We start from the raw sequence: 21,204 nt of genomic DNA, 5'->3' as shown, positions 1-21,204 counted from the left end.
GGTGCCGCCGCCCGAGGACGTTTGGTCACGGTTCATAATAGTTCGACGTGGATGGATAAGGTGCTAAAGATCGCAAACGGCTTATACCCATCAGAACGTCATCAGCGCACCTGGCGCCACCACCTGCAGTAGATTGCTAGGGTCACCAATGCTCATTGCCGCGCCGTCCTTACCAGTTCGTGTCGCCGCAGCGCTGTCGTTTGTACTCGCCGGATCAAGTTCCATAACACTGACAATGACACCGAGCTGAGTGGAGATGAGCAAGTGGCACAACACCTTACGCATACTTGGACAATAACTCCCAGAGCAATTTCTGCTCGAATTTCTTTATACCACGCTTACCGCTTTTCAATGAATGGCTTTCACGCCATGTCTTTAGCAGGCTGTACCATGAATTCATTCTGCAGGTGGCGCTCTTCAGTGAAACTCTCGCCAACTCGGGGTTACTGAATGTGGGCCACTGTGTGCGCGACAAGCCAGCAAACAATTATCAGCGTTCGCAAGCACCGGCGCACCACACGTTTTACCTCAGATGCCACGCGCGGACTTCTCGGCAGCACCACTGCACGGCGCAGCTTGTCCAGAAAGAAGCGCGAGGGAACTCCGAGTTGCCGCATGACGCGTTTTTGTGCGTTCGCGAGCACCCATGCGCCATGAAATTCTAAGTTCACGCCCAGGCTTCGTGGCAGCACCGCTAGTTGGCGCGGAGTGTTCTAAGAGAAGCGTGAAAGAGGAACATACCTCATTTCGACAGTGGCAATACGTTGTGTCGCTGTAGTGATTCAATGCTAACGCGCATTACCGTCGACAGTCCTCGTGAGATGGGTACTGCCGAATTTTTAATTTTGTTGGGACTGTTTTCTAGGAGTGGCCAGCCTAGTCGAGGAAGGTCAGAATTAGGCGCTGCGCATTCTAGCTAACCAGTTTAGGACAAGCCATATCTAGCAAATTGTAAGTGCATGTGTTCCGACTTGGTCTGTACATGGTATAGTTTACGCTGTGAAGTATGCTTGTTTGAAGCTTCCGTGAATCATGCGTGTATGCTTTCCGTTATTTATTTAACGCCATGTGTGTTATCTTTGTATCCTGAAAGCTGACCTATTGCTGCTGTCTCTAATAACTTTCAAACTCTCAAATAAGAAGGCGTGGCCGGCATCACCCAGGATGCAACGCCTCCTACAAGTGAATTTATTATTTTAGAAAGGCTGCTGCCATGCCCTGAACGCTAATCTACAGAATGCTAGTACAATCAATTGAAGTAAAAAAAAAAAAAGGAACTGATTGGGCCAACTCCCGACAGCACGCCCTTGACGCTTAGTTGCGCCTGCGACTACCGCCTGGTCTGTCTCGATGCGACAGCCGTACTGCGTCGCTTGTGGTTCGTCCTCACTTTTACGAACGTCTCCAGTCTCCGTATAGTCATGGCTTAAAGTGCCGTCTTGCAGCTCATGTGATTACTACACGAACATCGAAAATATCCTAATCTGCTTCCCTTTTGAATATGAAACACTGTGTGCCGTTTTCAGCCCACTGGGTGACAGAGTGTCCACAGAAAGAAAGAAAGAAAGAAAGAAAGAGAGAAAGAAAGAAAGAAAGAAAGAGAGAAAGAAAGAAAGAAAGAAAGAAAGAAAGAAAGAAAGAAAGAAAGAAAGAAAGAAAGAAAGAAAGAAAGAAAGAAAGACATCCTGGGAGTCTGGGTCCGCGGACTCGACCGTCACCCACGCAGATGGCCACAAGAGAATTGTGACGCCTTTCGAGGACGACTCACGGTTACAAAAATTCTGCGCAAGCACAAGGGACAAACAAGTAAATGCAGGACACGAGGGCCGTGACGACTCAACTCTGCCTCAGTCTCTCATTGCGCGGTGGACGCTGTTGTGTGTGCGCGCTTGTTATCGCTTTCCTTCCCCAGTTAATGTTTGCTTTTCTGCGCGCTTCTCCATCACCCATTGTATGGGAGACAACTCGGTGGGACCTTATTCCTTTTCTTTCTCGCCACGTTGTTATTTAACGTATTGAAGGCGTCGAAAGTCCTCCTAATGTTTCAACTCGAAGAAAGCAACATATCCGCTGCTCACGTTCTTAGACTTTACGGGCACAATAGACGTCGAGAAACTGTGGGTTCTTAGTGCGGTTTATTTCGTCTATGCTCTTCTGCTCTCTTTGTGTGCCCTCACTCCTTTCCCCCGTGCAGGGTAGCGAGCGAGAGCTACCTCTGCTTAACGTGCCTGCCTTTCTGCACACATTTTAGCTATCTTGACCAAAAGGCGTTAGTATGAGCAAGTGAGAAAGAGAAAGAGAAAGGAAAGGCAGTTAGGTTAACCAGAAGCAAATCTCCGGTTCGCTACTCTGCACGTGGGTTGGGGAAAGAGGTGGTTAGAAAGAAGGGAGTAGAGAGGGAGAGAGAGAGAAAAAAAAAACAGTTAAGTGTTTACCGAGCCCTGTAAATTGCAGAAAGAACAAAAATATTTTAACAGTCTTTTGACACAAGTTTTTTAACAGTCATCGAACTTGTGGAGCACGGCAGTAAGTAAGCGTCTCTGTGCACAACACTGTGGGTGCTGGCACAGAATATGGCTGGTGGTTTATTCATCACCGCAGTGGTCACAGGATGTGATGTCGGCGATTCCCATGCCGAAGGCAGAGGCACTGGTGAACGCCACGCCCAACCATAGCCAGCATAAGAGGGTCGCGTCTCTTCGTAGCCATCTTGATAGTACCTGGAGACTTAATTCAGGGTCCAGGGAATGCAGTCGTGTATTTCTGAAGTTGGGCCCGTTCCAACCAGACAGTGTGTGTAGGCGAGCAAATATGCGAAGTCTTCTTGCAGCATCCCTCTTTGAAAGCGAGATCAATAACGAATATAAGCTTCTCCGTGAGCTGAGCTAATCTTTTCGTCGGCAAGTCGATTACGGACAATGCCACATTGACTCGGCATAACCACTAAAAAATGATGAGGTCTCCCTTCTCGGCTAAGTAGTGTATTGCCTCTGCAATGCCAAGTGTCAATTGTTGTTGTGCGCCCCGACGTAATGCTGACCATAAACTCTACAGTGGCGCCTCCGAGCGGCAAAAACAAAGAGAACCACTTGCGTGGATGTTCGCCGTCAAAGAAGCCCAGTGCGACACGAAGGGCAGCAAGTTCTGCGACTGTCGATCTTATCCAGTGATTGATGGCCGTGACTTTCATTGGCATGGCTACAGCTGCGGTTTAGCCGTTCGGTAGGACGGAGCCGTCGGTGCGTGTGTGCGCGTACTCGCTGTGTCTTTCATGTGGGAGTAGCATGGTATGGCGATAGGACACTGAAACGCTAAAAAGCTCGTTGCGGGAAACTGGACTGTCCGAGCGCTGCTGACTGCTAGCGAGTGCGCACCCATCCGAGCGTGAACACGCCCTCGCTCCTCCTGGTCCCTTCGTGTCTGTCTTTCCCCTTTTCCCCTCCCCCACGTGCATGATAACAACCGGGAACAACCACGGTTAGCGTTGCAGCCTTCGCTCATCTGACGCCGATGCAATGCCGCTTTCTTTTTCTTTTTTTTTTCCCGTTCCCCGCCTAACCCTGCTCCCGTCTGTGTCATGTCGCAGGCAACGGCAACTTCGGCGTGACTTCCGGAGAGCTGCGCTTCGAGCCCGGCGGCGACGTGTCCGGCGACACGGTGTGGCACGTGATGTTCACCGTGTTCGTGACCTACGCGATGCTGCCGCTGCCGCTCAAGTGGTGCATCGTGTGCGGCGTGCTCGCCTCGGTCGTCAACCTCGTCGTCAGCAGCGTCTACCGCGCCGAGCTCGACCAGCCCGTCTTCGAGCGCATGGTAGGGCCTCTTTCCCCTTTCCACCCCCTTCTCGCGCCAACGTGTGTCTGACCGTCAGTCTGGCTGCAGCAAAACGCGGGCGCGGGGACGTGCTTCGAGTTGTTCGGCGAGCGCTCGCTTTTTCCGGCGTCGGAAGTTCTCGACGGCGTTACTTTCTTTTTTTTTTTTTTTGTGCCTCCTGGCATCACTCTGCATGTGTATGTAGTTGCACGTCGGCCTGGCGCTTGACTTGTACATCGTCTGTCATCCGCTGTTGTGAGCGGACTTTCGTAGTTTTGTCCCGTGTTTATAGGAAGCCGCTGGAGCGTAATCCGATGGCGTCATTCATTTGTCTCGCATTCAGCGGGACATTGACAAGCACGTTTGGCAACAAGGATGACAATATCAGCGCAGCAGCAGCAGCAACATACAACTATTCCTATCTAGTAACTACTACTACTACTAAGCAATGCGTTGCTTCGGGCTAGTTGGTAATCCATATTTCTTGTATGTTTAAACTGATGTCGCTGCATGCGCGAGCTTGTCGAGACAGCAGCAATGATGAGTGATGATTATTAGAGTGTGAGCTCGTCATCGATTTTTTTATATAAAAAAAGAAATTGGTTTCATTGATTGCAGCTGGTTAAAGTTCAATTATTGTTTACAATACGTACGTGGCGCTGGTGCTACCATGTGATTGGCTGGGGTTTTTTTATTTATTATTTTTATTTTTATTTTACTTTTGCTGCTCTGTACATTTTTTCAAAGTGTCTGGCATTAGCCTTTAGTTTGAATTTAGCGCTTGGGCTGGTCGCTTGGTGTTTCAAGTTCGTCATGAAATACCACACCTCAATATGAAAACTACTACTACTACTACTAATAATAATAATAATAATAGTAATAATAATAATAATAATAATAACAATAATAATAACAATAATAATACCAACAGCAATTGCGTACATCTGAACACACACCACAATAAGTTAAATTATGTGAGGTGCTTGCATGGAATACGAAAAATTGCATGTCAGAGGGGGAGAGAGAGAGAGAGAGAGAGAGAGCAAATGATAAAGGAAAGGTAGGGAGGTGAACCAGGACTGAGCCCGGTAGGCTACCCTACACTGGGGAAAGGAAAAAGGGGACGGAAAGATTAAAAGAAGAAGAGAAAGTCTTCTGGGGATATCGTTCGGTCACTCAGTCCGGCTCACAGACGCTTACTCAATCCAGTAGCTTTCAAATATTGCAGCAGAGCTTTTGTGGCCTTTTGTAGCTGCGATATGCGAGGCCATGGTCCCAAGATCTTGTTCAAGGTGGACGGTGTTCTATCTATCTGATTGAGAGCTGTGGAGAGGTCATGTCTTTCGTTTTCAAAAGATGGGCAGTAGCACAGTAGATGTTCTATAGTTTTCTCGACACCGCAGGCATTGCAGTCGGCGCTATCAGTCATTCCAATCAAAAACGTATAGGCATTGGTGAATGCGACGCCCAAGCGTAAGCGGCACAGCATCGTTTCCTCATTTCGCAGAAGCCCTGGTAACAGCCGCAGTTGCATAGAGGGGTCAAGGGAACGCAATCGTTCTTGGGTGAACCCAGGTGTGTGCTACTTCTCTAATGTCATACGGTGTGCTACCTTGCTTAGGTGTAGGCTGCGTTGGTCAGCGATAAATGTACAGAAACAAGGGTTGTTCCTTCGTGTGCTTTCCTAGCAGCTTCGTCAGCGAGGTCGTTGCCGGAGATACCGCAATGGCAAGCCAGCCACTGAAACACGACGTCGTGTCCTTTCGCTATCATATGACGGTGCATTTCTCGTATCTCCGACACTAGTTCTTCACAGGACCCGCGACGAAGAGATGACAGAAGACATTGTAAGGCCGCCTTCGAGTCGCAGAATATTGCCCACCGATTAGCGGGTTGGTTGCTAATGTAATCAACGGCACCTCGGAGGGCAACAAGCTCCGATCCGGTCGATGTTGTCATGTGAGAAATCTTGTATTGGACGCTAATTGATCGTGATGGTATAACCACTGCGCCGGTGGAGCTGGTCTGAGTGGAAGAGCCATCCGTATATATGTGGACTCAGTCAAAGTAGAAAGTGCTCAAACAACCCAGAGCTGCTTGCTTCAGGGCCAAGGTAGGCAAGTCGATCTTCTTTCTTATCCCTTGAACCGTAAGACGCACTTGAGGTTGTTTTAAACACCACAAAGCTGAGGTTGAACGTGCTGAGGGTGTGAAGCCCGATGGAAGACAGGCACGATGGATGCTGACCTCATTGGAGATAGACGCCTGTGGTCGACGTTTTGGCAGGCAGGCAAGAGAGCTTGATTGCATGCGTGAAGCATGACGAACATGGGCCCTAAGCGTGTCGGTGCTAATGTAAGTCGTGATCGGATGGTCTCGAGCCATAATAATGGTCCCTGCATGTCAGGAATGACGCACGATTGATAGAGGAAACAAAATACAGAGTGCGTACACGTACACAGACGTAAAGATAGAGGAATTTCGAAGATGAGCCGAATGTGCACTAATGCATAAAAGAAGAACTATTACAAACAGATTGGTTATTCAAGATTCGCCAGCTCTTTTTCATGGTTACATACGCACACATGCAGAAATACCAACCTTTTCTAAAGAACTATATACTAGAAGTTTGTGCAACATAAAGGCGGTGTTTTACCACAGCGTATCTGGAAAGAAGAAAACACAAAAAGAAACAAGGCATAATCAAATGTACATAATTTTATAGCAAGTGCAAAGCATTGTTCCAAATATTTTAAATTCCGGCAAGGATGCGCTACAGCTTATTATGTAAGTAGGTCAATAACAGATGAGAAGACGACATTCGGACAGGTATCGTTCTCTTTTCGTGACATGACTGTGAACTACGTATTTTAGTATATAATTTCAGACGCTGTCTACAGAGCTACGCCAATGTGGGATGCAATAAAGGAAAATGTATTGCCGCAGTCAAGCGCACGCGTTTTTATTCCTCTTTGTGCACGAAGGAACCGCGCCTTTATTATTACAGGTTACTAGCTACAAACACTCTAGTTTGTAGCATACGTGTAGTACGTGTGTGTAGTACGTGTGTAGTAAATATGACATGATATGGCACTATATAAATTGGCTTGGGTAGAACTTTTCATGCTCATTTATACTATAAAGGCACAGAAACAGACAAACAAACGAACAGTTTTGGCCGCTGCCAGTGTGGCCATCAAATATGCTTGTTTATTGTTTACTTATAGCGCTGCCCGTTAAACGCAGAGATTGCGTGACGTGTTTCAGATAAGCCGAATGCAACACAATAAACAAAATTGTTAATAAGCCGCAGTTACAGAAAATGGCTGTAGGCAATGATATAATCAATCTCCCAACCGCTGCCAATAAAGCTTATGCCATGATGTGTCATGTGAGCCCGACGAAATAGACAAATATATAACAAGCTGAAATATGATCATTATTAAAAGTGACAACTGCATACTAACCTGCAACAGCTCACGAAGAGTTTCTGAGATCGTCACTGTGATCTTTGACTTGCTAGAATCAGTTACTCGTCTAGGTTGGCTTGCCTAATGACTTAAGGTCACTGCAAACGGACTTCTGCACAGCAGGGCAGTAGGCGAACAAAAATTGGCTGTTCCTGCCACACGTGCAGAAGAATGGCGCTAAATGTTTTACTGACCATATGCAAAAGCGCTAATTTCGTTTCATTTGAGAAAAAAATTCACTGCTCGATATAATTTATGGCAGGTCAGCATGCCTCCGACTGAAAACCAATGTGCCTTTAGAACTACATGGGTGACACTTTCTTTCTTTATTTATTTAATACATACTGCGTACACGAAGGCCATGCAGGGTGGATAATACAATAGGTCACAAGAAGTAAAACAATGTCAAAACAACAAGATGCGACAACAATACTACAATAATGCTGATGCAAAAGGTAAACAATCGTGGTACAAGTTTTATAAAGGCAAGTCATTCCAGTCATTAATGGTGCGTGCAAAGAAAGAGTACTTAAATTGGTTGGTTCAAGCAAAATAGGGGGTTAGTGCATATTAGCAATGTTGGCGATTAGGTCTCGTTACTAGTGTACTTACATATATTGCCGTGTCGAGTGCCAATTTGTTACTAAGTAACTGAGAAAGAAAGTCAAGCCATAATGTTTTTCGACGTGCTTCAAGTGTAGGAATATTATTAGACCGCATTAGTTCAGTTGGCGAGTCGAACGTCGAAAATTTCTTGTAAACAAACCGAACCGCCTGTCTTTGTATTCAAGTTTCTTTATGTTACGTTGAGTGTAGAGAAACCAGATAATACAGGTATACTCGAGCTTCGGTCGAATTAAGTAGTAGTAAGCAAGCAGTTTGACAGAGGATGGGGCGTGTTTAAGCTTGGATTTGAGAAACCACAGTTTACGGAAGGCGGAGAAAGATATATTTTGCACGTGAAGGTTTCAGGAATGGTTGCTGCAAAGGGTGACACCTAAATATTTATAGTTAGGAACTTGTTTAAGTACAGAGGAGCCTAGCATATAACTGCTAACACATATGTCTCTTACTTTAGGGGTTGTTGTTTGGCGTCAGAGGTAAGATGTATGTAGAGGTCACGTGAAGCGATACAGCAATTGCTGACGCATGCAGGGGGAAAAAGAATAACGTTATGTGCTTCCAGATTGAAACCTTAACCAACACCGCATCATTTGCTGCGATTTATCTGTGGCACCCCCTCTTGTGATTACAGAACATTAAGCAAAAAAAAAAATTGCGAAAGTTCGACACTTCGAGAAGCAAGGCACAATGCCTACGTTTTAACTATTCGCGTGGATAGCCGTGATTATGCGAATTTCTTTACATAGTATGACTAGGTTTAGTAATAATTTTGTCACTTATACCCGTTATATCTATAGATGTAGGTGAATAATGCGTTGTATCTATTCGCTGAAGAGCATAGGCGCAGGTGAAGGGCGTGACATTGTTGGCTGTAACGAGCAAGTTTGCATAACAGGTTTAGATTTTTCTTTAGTTTCAGATTTTAGCCCATGAACAGCGTAATTTTGTTTTTCGCCCTCTTCTTATCGCTTTGCAGATTCTGACGAATTCCTGCTTGTACCTCTGCATCAACTTTGTCAGCATGTACACAAAGTATTTGACAGACAGAGCGCAACGAAATGCTTTCTTGGAAACGAGGCGGTCCATCGAGACTCGCTACCGCACGGAGAAAGAAATCAAAAAGCAGGTAAGCTGACGATTTCACCATTTGGCATGGTGCGTTTTCGGAAAAGTCTTAGTCGGATTGGGACGTATGCTCACTTTACGCGCCTGTTCGATGTCCTTTATTGCCTGGCTTCTCGTGTTACTAAGGTCACATGTAAAGTAATAAGTATAGTTATTGAAAAAAAAACATCATAGAGGTAGCGCATACAACCTGAATTAAGAATAAAGCGATTTTCGAACTTCTTTCCCACCCTCGTCAATTTTCTACTAAGAACAGTTCTTATGAGCGCTTAAAAGTACGGGCGTTTGGAAACAGCAAATTCCAGCTTGAAATACTGCGCCACATACTCTCGCCACTTTTATGGCCCTGTCAGCCATGAACCATTTCTGTGCCGACTCTTTGGTGACGTATGTCATAGCGGCATGGAGGGCTGCAAGTTGTGCCGCTGTAGATGTAGTCATGAGTGACATTTTGGATTTAACTGTAACCTGCTTATCTGGAACAACGAATGCAGCAGTTATGCTGGTAGGTGAGGTCCAATCATCGGTATAAATATGTATGCGGTTATGATATGTCTGGTGCAGTAACAGGAGTTCGAGGGCTTGCGATAAAGCTCGGGGTGGCTTTAGATGTTGAGAAAATGTGTCGAAGAAAACTACAATATCGTCAAAGTAGTTATCGACATTCGTTAAGTTATGTTTTCTTATGACTTATTTGACAGCTCTTTCAAATGTAGCTGGGTCATTCCTCAAACCGAAAGACAACGCGAGCCACTCGCAATGACCGTTTGGCGGGATGAAAGCTGTTTTCGGAATGTCGTTTGAAGTTTATTACGATTTTGACAATACAAGATTGTCATGGCGCCGGAGAAAAAGGCGAGACTATACACGCCTGACTAGGCAGGCCCCTGGCGCCACGAGCACAGCAGAAAACAGTGCAAAAAAAATATTTGTACATACATACACATAATACACACATATATACATAGATGTATATACAAGAATGAAACAATTATACATACAATAAATCAATGCAGCACAGTAAGTATAAATAATGCAAATGAAAAAAATAAAGTAGGTACAGAAAGATACAGAAAGGCCAAAAATCAAATGGGAAGAAAAAGTATTGCAACGCATGAAATTGCATATCTGTCGAAAAACAGAAAATCAATTAGAAAAAAACAGGTGTCAATTGTCGGAAAAATACAGCTTTTATTTATTTATGAATATTGAAATGGTTGAGGAATCTTGCATGGTATCAAATAAAGCATGCTCATGATCAAGTAAATTAGGAATCAGCCACTGTGAAAACTGATTGCCGTAGTTTGTTCTGGTTTTTGCCTTAATAATGTTCCTAGCTCTTAAGGTGTAATTAGTTGTGGTATTAGTATATATAGAACAACAATTCGCACGATTACTTATGAATTCTAAACGTGCTTTTTCGGATAACTTCTGTTTATATAGACTAGTGACACTCAAATTACTGTCCTGGTGAAAGTGCGCAGAAGTATGTTCGTACATCGTTAGGTTATGAATAATACGAACACACTTTTTCTGCATTCGGAATAGAGATTTCCAAGTTAGCTTTAGAAGTGATGCCCCACATAACTAGACAATAGTGGAATCTAGAATGAATAGTAGAAAAGTATAACTGACATTTAAGTTTTAAAGGTAACAGCGTGCGATGCTTATTCAGCATACCGATTAATTGTGCTATGCTACGTTTAATATAACTTACGTGATGCATCCACCGTAGATTTTCATGCAAAAGTACACCCAAGAACTTGTACTGGGAGACCCTTTCAAGTGGTTGAGATTGAAATATTAAAGAAGATGCGAACTTAACTGGCTTGTTAATAGGTGTAAAAACAAGATAGTTTGTTTTTTTAACATTTAGGCTAAACTGATTAGCCAATAACCACACCGAAAGAGAATTTAACCATTTGTTAATAAGATGAATTAGAATAAAGATGTTATCAGAGGAGAAAAAAACGTTTGCATCGTCGGCAGATAATACAATATCGGGTGTTTCTGGTATTGCCACACTATCGTTGATATAAAGCAAGAAAATTGTAGGACCTAAAATAGAACCCTGCGGGACGCCGTAACTAATGTCTGCTAAATGTGATTTTATGCTGTTGATTTTCACTAATTGGGAGCGGTGTGATAGATAGCTACGCAGTAAGTCTAAAGCAATGCCTCCGATTCCATAAAAGGGTAATTTTGAAAAAAAATATGTCATGTTTCATACAATCAAATGCTTTATTAAAGTCTAAAAACAAGCCTTACTCTCCTCAGAAGCAAAATCACGAAAGGAAACCGAATCGAAATAAGACTTAGAAAATGAAACCGCCATGGGAAAGAACAAAGCTTATCAAACACTATCTGAAGCGATAAACATTAAACCATGTTCGCGAGGTCACTTTCTTGGCAAATTCGAATGACACTGTCACCGCTATTCTTTCGCGCAAAAACATGGCCATTCTTTTGCCACACGAAGCAGTACTTCATTTCTTTCCCCTTCATTTGCGCTAGCCATGAATGCCTTTTGTTCATCGCAGTTAGGTTATCGAAAATTCGCAAGTCTAGTGCTTTCTCCCGAAGACGTGAGCGACTTTGTATCCACCGTTCCTTCAACATGACAGATCGGAAGCGAGCTATCACCACAGGTTTTTTACCAGCACGTGGATGAAGCCGATCAAGGGAATCAAGGTCAGAGTCTGATAGCTCGGGAAGCTCAAGCGTACGTGCCAGACAGCTCACCTTATCGAGAAGGTTTTCATTCTCTTCTTTTTGCATACCGTGAATCTCGATGTTTTGTCGGCGGCTGTACTGATCCAATTCATCTAACTGAGCTTTCACTTCTATGGCATTTGGAGAAGTTTCAGACTCCAAATGTTCAACACGCTTTCTCAAGGCCGCAATTTCAGTACCCCGACTGTCAGACTTCTTAAGCATTTCGTCATACTTGTCAGAAAGCATTTGGATAGATGCCTCAATGCCACTGATGTCTTTGACAGCCTCAGACAAGGCGTCCACCTTGGCCACAAGTGGAAGTGATAATACGTTTGCATTGAGTTGGTTCAGCTTACATTCAAGTCTGTGGCTTTCAGACAGATTGCATGAGGAACCGCCCCTTTTTTAATTTGTTTGACATGTTGCGCACTTCCAAGAATTTTTCAAGGAATCGCCTTTACTGCGAAACGCAGACCCAGTAATTCCAGAACATTTACCAACATGGTATGAATATTTACAAATTGTGCACACAAGGGGTATTTCTTCGCGCCTAATGTCTTCATTGCACACCAAACATTCAGTCATAATAACAGCGGACAATGATCAACTAGAGGCACAGCAGCAGCAGGGAACGCCAGAAGCTTAAGAGCGAGATCGATGCAAAATAACACCAACCTGCAACAGGGGCAAAACAACTGCGTGAGAAGCGATGCCGCGTTCCGTCCACTGCCACTGCTGTGCCCGAAAAGCGAAGAATCCAGGATCCGCCTGTCCTTTTCACGTCCGTCGTCTTCAGGTCTGTCATGTGGTAGCAGCTGAAATCGGGGCGGTGGTCCAAATCATCATCCACGATGATGTAACAGCTGGACTCACGGTCGCACGTTGTATTTCTGCTACAGTGGCAAAACAAGTGCGTGATGGGTGCATTTCCACGTGCCTGAAGTAATCTCTAATCTCGAAAAATATGGTCTGTTCCCAGGCAGTCCAGCACGTTGTCGATGCGTGGAATAGGTTGGTACTTGGGCACAGTGACGGCATTAGGCTTGCTGTAATCAGTGCATAAGCGAATATGACCTTCGACTTTGTTCTCTGCAACAGTAACAGGTGCCGCGTTCGGTGCGAAAGAAGGTCTCACTACGCCTTGCTTTAGGAGAGATTCCACATGACGGAAGACTTCCGCGTTGTCTGCCGGGTAGCAGCGATACGGTGGCCTGTGAACCCAAACGTTGTTGTTGAGAACGATGTGATGTTGCTCATTCGCTTTACATCCAAGGTCCATTTGACACTTTGAGAAAATTTCACAACCTCCCTTGCTGTGCGATCGTTCCCCACCTGCGGCAAGTTGTTTTTTACTCCACTTTCATTTCCATTGAATATCGTTTCTTTATTTCATTTATTAAGCACAAGTAATTTCCTCTATGTTGTCATTCGTGTCAGTGTTTGTTGGCTTCTTACGATATGAGTAATAAAAACGGGCCCCTCGGTTAACCCTCTTTCTTCTCGATAATATATATATATATATATATATAGGGTGTCCCAGCAATCATGCACCAAGATTTAAATGTATGCATATCTGACGTAGCTGTAAACAACTAAGGTAATGTTGTTTGTCGTCGCTTGAAGATAACTCGGATTGTTCTTGCGCTCCGCCTAATTGCATAATTATTCATAATTAAACAACGTCTAATATATCATACTTAGTATAGTGGTCGCGATATACGACGCTCATAGACAGCCGCGTATATATACGAGCGACGAACGCACGTCAGCACGCAACGAACGCAGAGGTGCAATCTGTCTTTGTTTAGCGCGTCTTGCGCAACGCAGTGCTGGCGTTGCAATCGGGAGGGCGCGCCGCTACAAGGCTCCCTCCCCCACCCCTCCCTCCCCCGGTGAGTTTCGCGCCGTTTCAAGCGTTTAACTTTTTTGAAGCGGAACCGAAACAGATGAGTTCGGCATGTACGCAGGTTTTACGCGGTCGATCGCTACAACGTCCGTGCGGCCGTTTACTGTCACAGTGAAGGTCTTGTCGGTACGCCCAAGCACCTTGAAATGGCCTTCGTACGGTGCCCTAAGAGATAGCCGGATGTCTTCGCGTCGCACAAGGACGTGACTTGATGAAGCAAGGTCTCTGCTTACGAAGACATCGTTGTTGGACGGTTGTCGTCTGGGCGTTGGTCGCAGACGTTGACACAGGTGCCGAAACTGCTCGATGTAGTCAGGCGGTGACAGGTCGGGGGCAAGAGGTCGGGGACCGGTGCGAAGAGTTCACCGAGCAGGCGAAGCGCGGTGCATTACACCATTTCAGCCGCAGTGCACCCGAGATCTTCTTTAATCGCCGAACGAATTCCGAGCATCACGAGGGGAAGCTCGTCAACCCATGAAGTTCGGGCCTTGCGAACGATGAGTTCAGCCTTCAACTGTCGTTGCAGTCGTTCGACCATTCCATTTGCGGAGAGGTGGCATGCCGTTGTGTGGACGTTCCGTACACCGAGGACACGTGTCAGTGTTCTGAATATTTCGGACTCAAACTGTTGGCCACGGTCCTTAGTAACACTACTGCGGCAGCCGAAGCGAGAGATCCATCCGGCAACAAAATATGAGGCTACTGTGGATGCCGTGATATCGCGAAGCGGGAATGCCTCGGGCCAACGTGTACAGTGATCCACACAAGTGAGTATGTAGCACCTTCCACGCGATGACGGGAGTGGACCGACGATGTCAATGTGCACGTGGTCAAAGCGACAGTCTGGCGAGCGGAAGGTTTGAAGGGGAGATTTGGTCTGTCGCTTCGTCTGCGCACGTTGGCACTGCAAGCACTCACGAGCCCAGCGGCGGACGTCTTTGTTGACGCCAGGCCACACAAAATGACACGTGATGAGGCGTTGAGTGGCGCGGATGCCAGGTTGGCTTGCTTCGTGCAGCTTAGTGAAGATTTGACGGCGATATTCGGACGGCACAAAAGGGCGCGTGCGGCCAGAAGCCACATCACACACAATTGTACCAGAGGAGAAGGGCAGTGGCACATCAGACAATGAGAAAGAATTAGGGCTTGCGCGCAAGTCGCGAAGTTCACTGTCACTACGCTGTGCCTCTGCTATTGCCTCGAAGCAATTGCCTCGAAGTCCACAGCATCAGATGTTACGACACTTACGCGGGAAAGAGCGTCGGCAGCAGCGTTGACGGGGCCTCCAATGTGCCTTAGGTCTGCGGTGCACTCCTAAATGAAACTTGGGTGCCGAACTTGCCGGGATGAATAAGCACTGTGGTTTCCACGGAAAGCGAATTTAAGTGGCTTATGGTCGGTCAGCACGTGGAATACGCTATCTTCCAGTTGATGGCGAAAAGGCCGAATTCCGAGGTAGACGACGAGAAGTTCACGGTCGAACGTACTGTAGCGAGTTTCGGCAGGCTTTAGGTTCTGGGAGAAGAGGGCTAGCGGACACCACGAGTCTTGCTGGAACTGCTGAAGGACGGCACCAACGGCGTCGGTGGAAGCATCGGTGATCAGCCGCATTGGTGCGTTGGGTAAGGGATGCACGAGCATTGTTGCGGTGGCCAGAGCATTCTTGGCTTCCTCAAGTGCTGCGTCAGCTGCACTTGTCCACTCGAGAGGGGCTGACCGTGCTTTAGTTGGCTTGAGCATGTCGGTCAGCGGTAGGACAATACGAGCCGCATTAGGTATAAAGCGACGGTGAAAGTTCAGCAGTCCTAGGAACTCGCGCAGATTTCGAAGTGAAGTTGGACGACGAAAATCGCGCAGTGCTTGAACTTTGCCGTCCAGAGGCTGGACTCCTTCAGGTGTGACAAGGTGGCCAAAAAATTCGATATTGTTGACGCCGAAAACAAACTACGCTGTGTTAATGGTCAAGCCGTGTTCCTGGAATCGTGTAAAAAGCCATCGCAGATGATCGGCATGCTGTACAAGTGAAGAGCTAGCCGCAAGTAAGTCATCGAGGCAGGCGACGACGAAGCGTAGGCCGCGGGTCATCTCATTGATTAACCGTTGGAACGTTTGGGCGGCGTTCCTCAACGCGAAAGGCATGCGCACGTACTCAAAGAAGCCAAAAGGTGTCGCAATCGCAGTCTTTGGTATGTCCGATGGCTCAGCAGGAATGTGGCGGTAAGCTTTGACCAAGTCGATCTTGCTGAATATGGTCGTACCAGCTAGTGTGGCGGCGAAGTCGTGAATATAGGGAAGTGGGGAAGTTCAGTGCACGATAGTCACCACAGGGGCGCCAACACCTGGGTCGCGCTCCGGAACCATGTGCAGGGAGGATGACCAGCTGCATGACGATGGGCAAATGAGGTCAAGTTGCAGAATATGTTCAAATTCCCTGCGTGCCGTGGCAAGGCGGTCACCCGCGAGGCGTCGTGGTTTGCTGAACACGGGAGGCCCGGTTGTGACGATGGGGTGCGTGACTGTGTGTCGCACCGGTAGTTGTAAGTTGTTGGGCCTTGTAAGTTCGGGAAAATCAGACAGAATTGAGCCATCGAGCCTGCTTGTAAATTCGGAGCCGTTTGCACAGGGGTCGAGAGAGGTGCGAGGATTCCCTGCACAGACAAACTGGTCGCACAGTCCACAAGGCGCCGTGAGCGGATGTCCACGTTCAGGCCGAAGTTGTTAAGAAAGTCCGCTCCAAGTATAGCGAAGCGCACACCTACGACGATGAATATCCATCGAAATGTGCGGCGCAGTCCTAAGTCGATGGTGAGCGAACGCTGTCCAAATGTGGCGATTGTGGTACTATTTACCGCTTGTAACGACGCAGTCCTTTCAGCGCGTTGTCGTTCGTGACGTGAGGCAGGGATAACGCTTACCTCAGCGCCAGTGTGGGCCAGAAACGACTTCCCGTTATTCTGTATGATACGTATAGCAGGCGGCTGCGTATCGCTGTGAGGTCAAGCGAGTCACTCGCCACCGTTAGCGACTCGCGTTCGTGTTTTCCTGCCAGCGACAAGGCTCCCTACACTTCTTAGCGCTGGCGCCGAAACGGACGTGATACCAGCAGTAGCCGTCACAGTTGCTTCTAGTACGGGAACGAGAACGCGAGCTTGAGTTGCCGTAAGGGCGACCATGGGTCGAAGTCCGCATCGCGGCGTTGGAGGCAGCGAGGTGCTCTATTATTTATTTATTTTTTCGAGGCTTTCGAGGCGAGAGTGCCGTGCTTGGGTATCAGGTGTCACCGCGGTCGCTGCTGCAACCGTGACGTCAGCGCGGGAGCATTCTGCAGCGCGATCTCCGAGCTCGGCTAGCTTCTCCAACGGCATGTCGCCTGCAGCTGCCAGGAAAGGAAAAAGGTTTTGTGGCAGACGCTGCAGAAATAACTCACGAAGTAGAGGACTCTCGGAATTTTGCATGCCGTCGCCGAGTAGCTTGCGCATTCCGTGCAACAGCTGAGATGGTCGTCGGTCTCCCAGCTCCTCCGTGTTGAGAAGTTGCCGCAAACGGCTGCGTTCCCGGACCGTTTTGCTCGTCAGAACAATGGCCTTGAAATGGTCGTACGGTTGGGTTGCGTGTGGAAGGCTCAGCACGTCGTCCAATTCGTCCGCAACTTCAGATGGTCGTGTAGAAACTACATCAAGGTACTTCGCGCGCTGTGCAGTGATGCGGCGCAAGTCGAAGAGCGCTTCCACTTGAGTAAACCATACTGCCGGATACTTCGGCCAAAATGGCGGGAGACGCACCTGCACGTTTGAGACTGCTTCCATGTCGAATGCGAGGGAATGGTTCTCGTTGCTCACCGTTGACTGCGGTCACTGTTGAGTACCGTTGTCCGCCAACGGGGGACTTGTGTTCGTAGCCATCACGTAGGCACGTCCGCGTCACCAAGCTATAGTGGTCGCGATATACGACGCCTGTAGACAGCTAGCCGCGTATATAGGAGCGACGGAACGCACGTCAGCACACAATGAACGCAGAGATGCAGTCTGTCTTTATTTTGCGCGTCTTGCGCAACGCGGTCTGGAGTTGCATTGGGGACGCGCTTAGGGCGCGCTGCTCCACTTAGATTAAAAGTGTCAATGAGAAAATTGAAGAGCAACATCAAAAATTCCCGATACAGCTTTCTGTTGCTCAATATGTGCTACATAAAAGTGTGTGTGTGTGTGTGTGTGTGTGTGTGTGTGTGTGTGTGTGTGCGCGCGCGCGCACGCGCATTCCGCATTGTGGATCACTGTTCTATTACCCGTTGAAAGGAAAAGGTTGTATAAGCGTCAGTAACAGCTATTTGTATAATTACCCTATTTTATTAGCAATCAGTTATGGTGATCTCTAAATTATGCTTTAATCGAACCTGTCCACCTGCTCTCAAGTTAAATATGGCAACGTAGTTGCAAAGATCATTAGCCGGCCCCAAGGAATTCTCAGTTTTGTCAAATACACCAAGTTACCATCATCATGTTTGTATAAACTGTAATTGATGTCGCTGCCAAGCACGAAAGGCAATCCTCGCTGCACAAGCAGGCCACAAGCAATAAAAGAACATTACTGGCTTCAGATGGTTTCTTTTATTTGACACCCTGCAGGTGACATTGCCTGCTTTGAAAAGTAGAGGGGAGGGAGGGGGCAAACGACATACTTCCCCCTCCCCCCTACTTCGGACTGTAGCGTGAAAAGTGCCGGCTATCCGGCTTACAGAACAAGTTACAGAACAGTGATCATGATCACTGTTCTGTAATCTAGCGCCTAAACGGTCAATTTTTTTTATAGCCATAGATACTAACAACGCGATCTCCACGTACGTTAACTTTGACATCAGAGCACGTGTGCTGCCTAATACGTGTTCTGCTTAACGGAAGCTGGCAAGCTTACAGGCTGATTGTTCTTCAGCAATTTGTATTTTTTTATTGTTTAGCCCGGGGCCACCAATGCGCGCTTCGGATTCCAGCGACGTGCTTCTAAATACTTCCACTGTTTCCCCGGAGCCACGGAATGCCCGAAACGCGACCCCCGGTTACCGCCCGGAGCCGTCGTCTCCGTCGTTTTCACTCGTGTCAGCATACGGCGGCGCCCTGCTCGCCCGTGTCGCTCGAGGCTAAAGCTCCTCTCGCGGACCGAGAAATTAGCATTCCCGAAAAGCACTTAGCCGGTCAAGCTAAGGGACTTCTCTGCGCCTGCCGGCTGCGAGCTGCGCCGCTGTTCCCTTTTATCCTCATCTACTTCCCGTCTTCCCGTCTAATGTAGCTTCCCTGCGGAAGCAGGCCGCCGTGCCGACTTACGTTGGCACGAGCACTTCTAAGGGCTTCTTTGCTCGCTCGCTCCGACGTCATCAACTGCCCGCGCGGTACTTTAATTATGCACGAACGTTAATTTGATGCTACCGCCAGCGCACCCTGGACGCTCAGTCGCTCACTTCTCGTTAAGGACTCGTTCAGATTTAGTTTTTATTTTTTCCTCCGTTCGCGTTTTGGTTTCTGCGACCACCATCGGAGGGGTGGGTGGCACGCTTTACTTTCAAGTTTGTCGGTCATCGTAGCAGAGGAAGGTGTGGTGACCTTAGCAATGTGTCGGTGCAACCTTCTCTACATAAAAAAAAAAAATGCGCCATTTATGCTGAAGGGGTGTTTACTCACGTTTTGGGATAGCCTTCACTCGTTAGATGTTTTCACAAGTTACTGCCGTTAGCACTGCTTGCAACGCATTATGCTACTGCGTAGGCCGCAGACAGTTTTCCGGCTCTCGCCGCGTACAGTAGTAACGTAGAGCGACTCGGTCAGAACTTGAACGAAATACGAGGACCAGAGATGGTTGTTTACGCTTTGTTTACAAACCACAAAAGACAATTGCAAACGCGTTGGAAGAGATGCGAGGCATCTAAAACACAAGCCTCGGTCATTCCAGCAAGTCATCCCTTTACCTTTGTCCCTCCTACCCTCTCTCCCCTTTACTCCCATCTCCGCCACCCTGCTGGCGCTAAGCCGTGCTCCCGCATGGGTTGCAGAAGATAGTGCTAGCCTTTCCTCCTTTCCCCACAATAACCACTTTTCTTTATTTCTCGTGCCTAGGCTGTGAGCGGACTTAAAGCTAACCTTGTCTGCCCCTATTCAAATAGCCAGTGCGGCTTTTAGCATGCCGATCTTTTAGAGATCCATGCGTACGGGCTGATAGCGTCACCCTAGTTTGGAATGTACTTGCGGCATTCTAGAAAGGGCATGTGCTCACCGACCTCTTCTCTCTCTCATCGCAGGAGAGCTTGTTGCTGTCCCTGCTTCCCCGATTTGTGGCTCAAGAGATCATCAAGGACATATCGAACGAAGAGGACCACCGGAAATTCTTCACGTCTCAGTTTCACAAGATCTACATCCACTGCTACGAGAACGTGAGGTAAGGCGGCAGCTAAGCACAACGCGAGGCTCAAGCAGCGTCGGAGCCCCGGCACGAGGTCCCTGGCCACATCACGGTCAAATCAAACGTCAAATCACCTTCATATTAGCATCGAGAGTTACAGATGACTAGAGTACAGGCTAAAAGCTCGAAGATTCGGCTTGGCGGGGTCTGCACCACGTAAGGTACAGACACTCGAGACGAACTGTCAAAACTAAATAAATGAATACAATGCATAGAATGTCTTACGCTATACGATATTTGTCAATATATAGCAGTGATACATGTGTCAATATCGTATGACACGCATATCACATACGTATATCAATATGACAACACTGTATTTCAGATTTATTTATAGTGAAGCTAATCTGGTCTTCGCAGGAATTCAGGCTGAACTCGTCTCACTAAGTAGGCGCGAGATACACCGCGCGCCCTTTCCATTCGCATACATGGGAATAATTGCGCTATATTGCGACACGCATTTCATTAGTCCAGGTTATCCTGGAACAAACATGTTGTGCTTCAGTGCAGGAATCTGTGCTGACCCGTAGGAACAAAATGACGCAAACTATAGGACGTTTCAATTTACAGAGGGAAAGTCACTCTATAGTTTCCTCCAAGCGCTGAATTTTCTAAGACTGTGTATTGCGACACGTCCAGTCAGCGCGACATTTCGAATGGAGGACGTGCCGCATGTGGTGAGAAGCCGCGACATCTTACATTCCTTGCTTGTGTGATTGCAAATAATCGAAGCGCACTCGCGTGGATTGAAGGATCTGTTTCGAAAGAGATCTCTATGTCGGGCTCACGGCACGAATAATGAAGACGGCGACAAAGACGCACTGTGCAGCAGACGTTATTTGCCGTCAAATGAAACCTCAGTCTTCTTTTGATTTTACACCCACGTTTTTACTCCACTTAATGTTTTTTCTCTCGCTCGTTAGTTCCTTTATTTCCTTGTGGCACTGAAGCTATTCGGACGCACATTCCTCTAATTCCATATATTTGTTACTTCGTTTTTTGAAACTATATTTATCTGCGCTCTGAGTGCGCAATATGGGAAAGGACGAAGGTCACAGCTTCATAGAACGGTTATAGAACTTTATGGGGAGCTTGCATAGCCTCCTT

The 21,204-nt window shown here is 47.2% G+C and overlaps 1 protein-coding gene across 3 annotated transcripts in view; it reads left to right on the top strand.

The window, feature by feature from the left end:
- Positions 1-21,204, top strand: part of LOC142579782 (adenylate cyclase type 8-like) — a 445,425-nt gene that overhangs the window by 337,229 nt on the left and 86,992 nt on the right. For all 3 annotated transcript variants that reach the window (XM_075690343.1, XM_075690344.1, XM_075690345.1), the window contains exons 4-6: positions 3,587-3,813; positions 8,884-9,033; positions 19,937-20,073. In XM_075690343.1, the coding sequence (XP_075546458.1) occupies positions 3,587-3,813; positions 8,884-9,033; positions 19,937-20,073 (514 nt within the window). The remainder of the gene's footprint in view (positions 1-3,586; positions 3,814-8,883; positions 9,034-19,936; positions 20,074-21,204) is intronic.

This window comes from Dermacentor variabilis, chromosome 4 (genome assembly GCF_050947875.1).
Source record: "Dermacentor variabilis isolate Ectoservices chromosome 4, ASM5094787v1, whole genome shotgun sequence".
NCBI lineage: Eukaryota > Metazoa > Arthropoda > Arachnida > Ixodida > Ixodidae > Dermacentor > Dermacentor variabilis.
The sequence above is the reverse complement of the archived record's forward strand: the minus strand, read 5'-3'. Positions and strand labels throughout refer to the sequence as shown.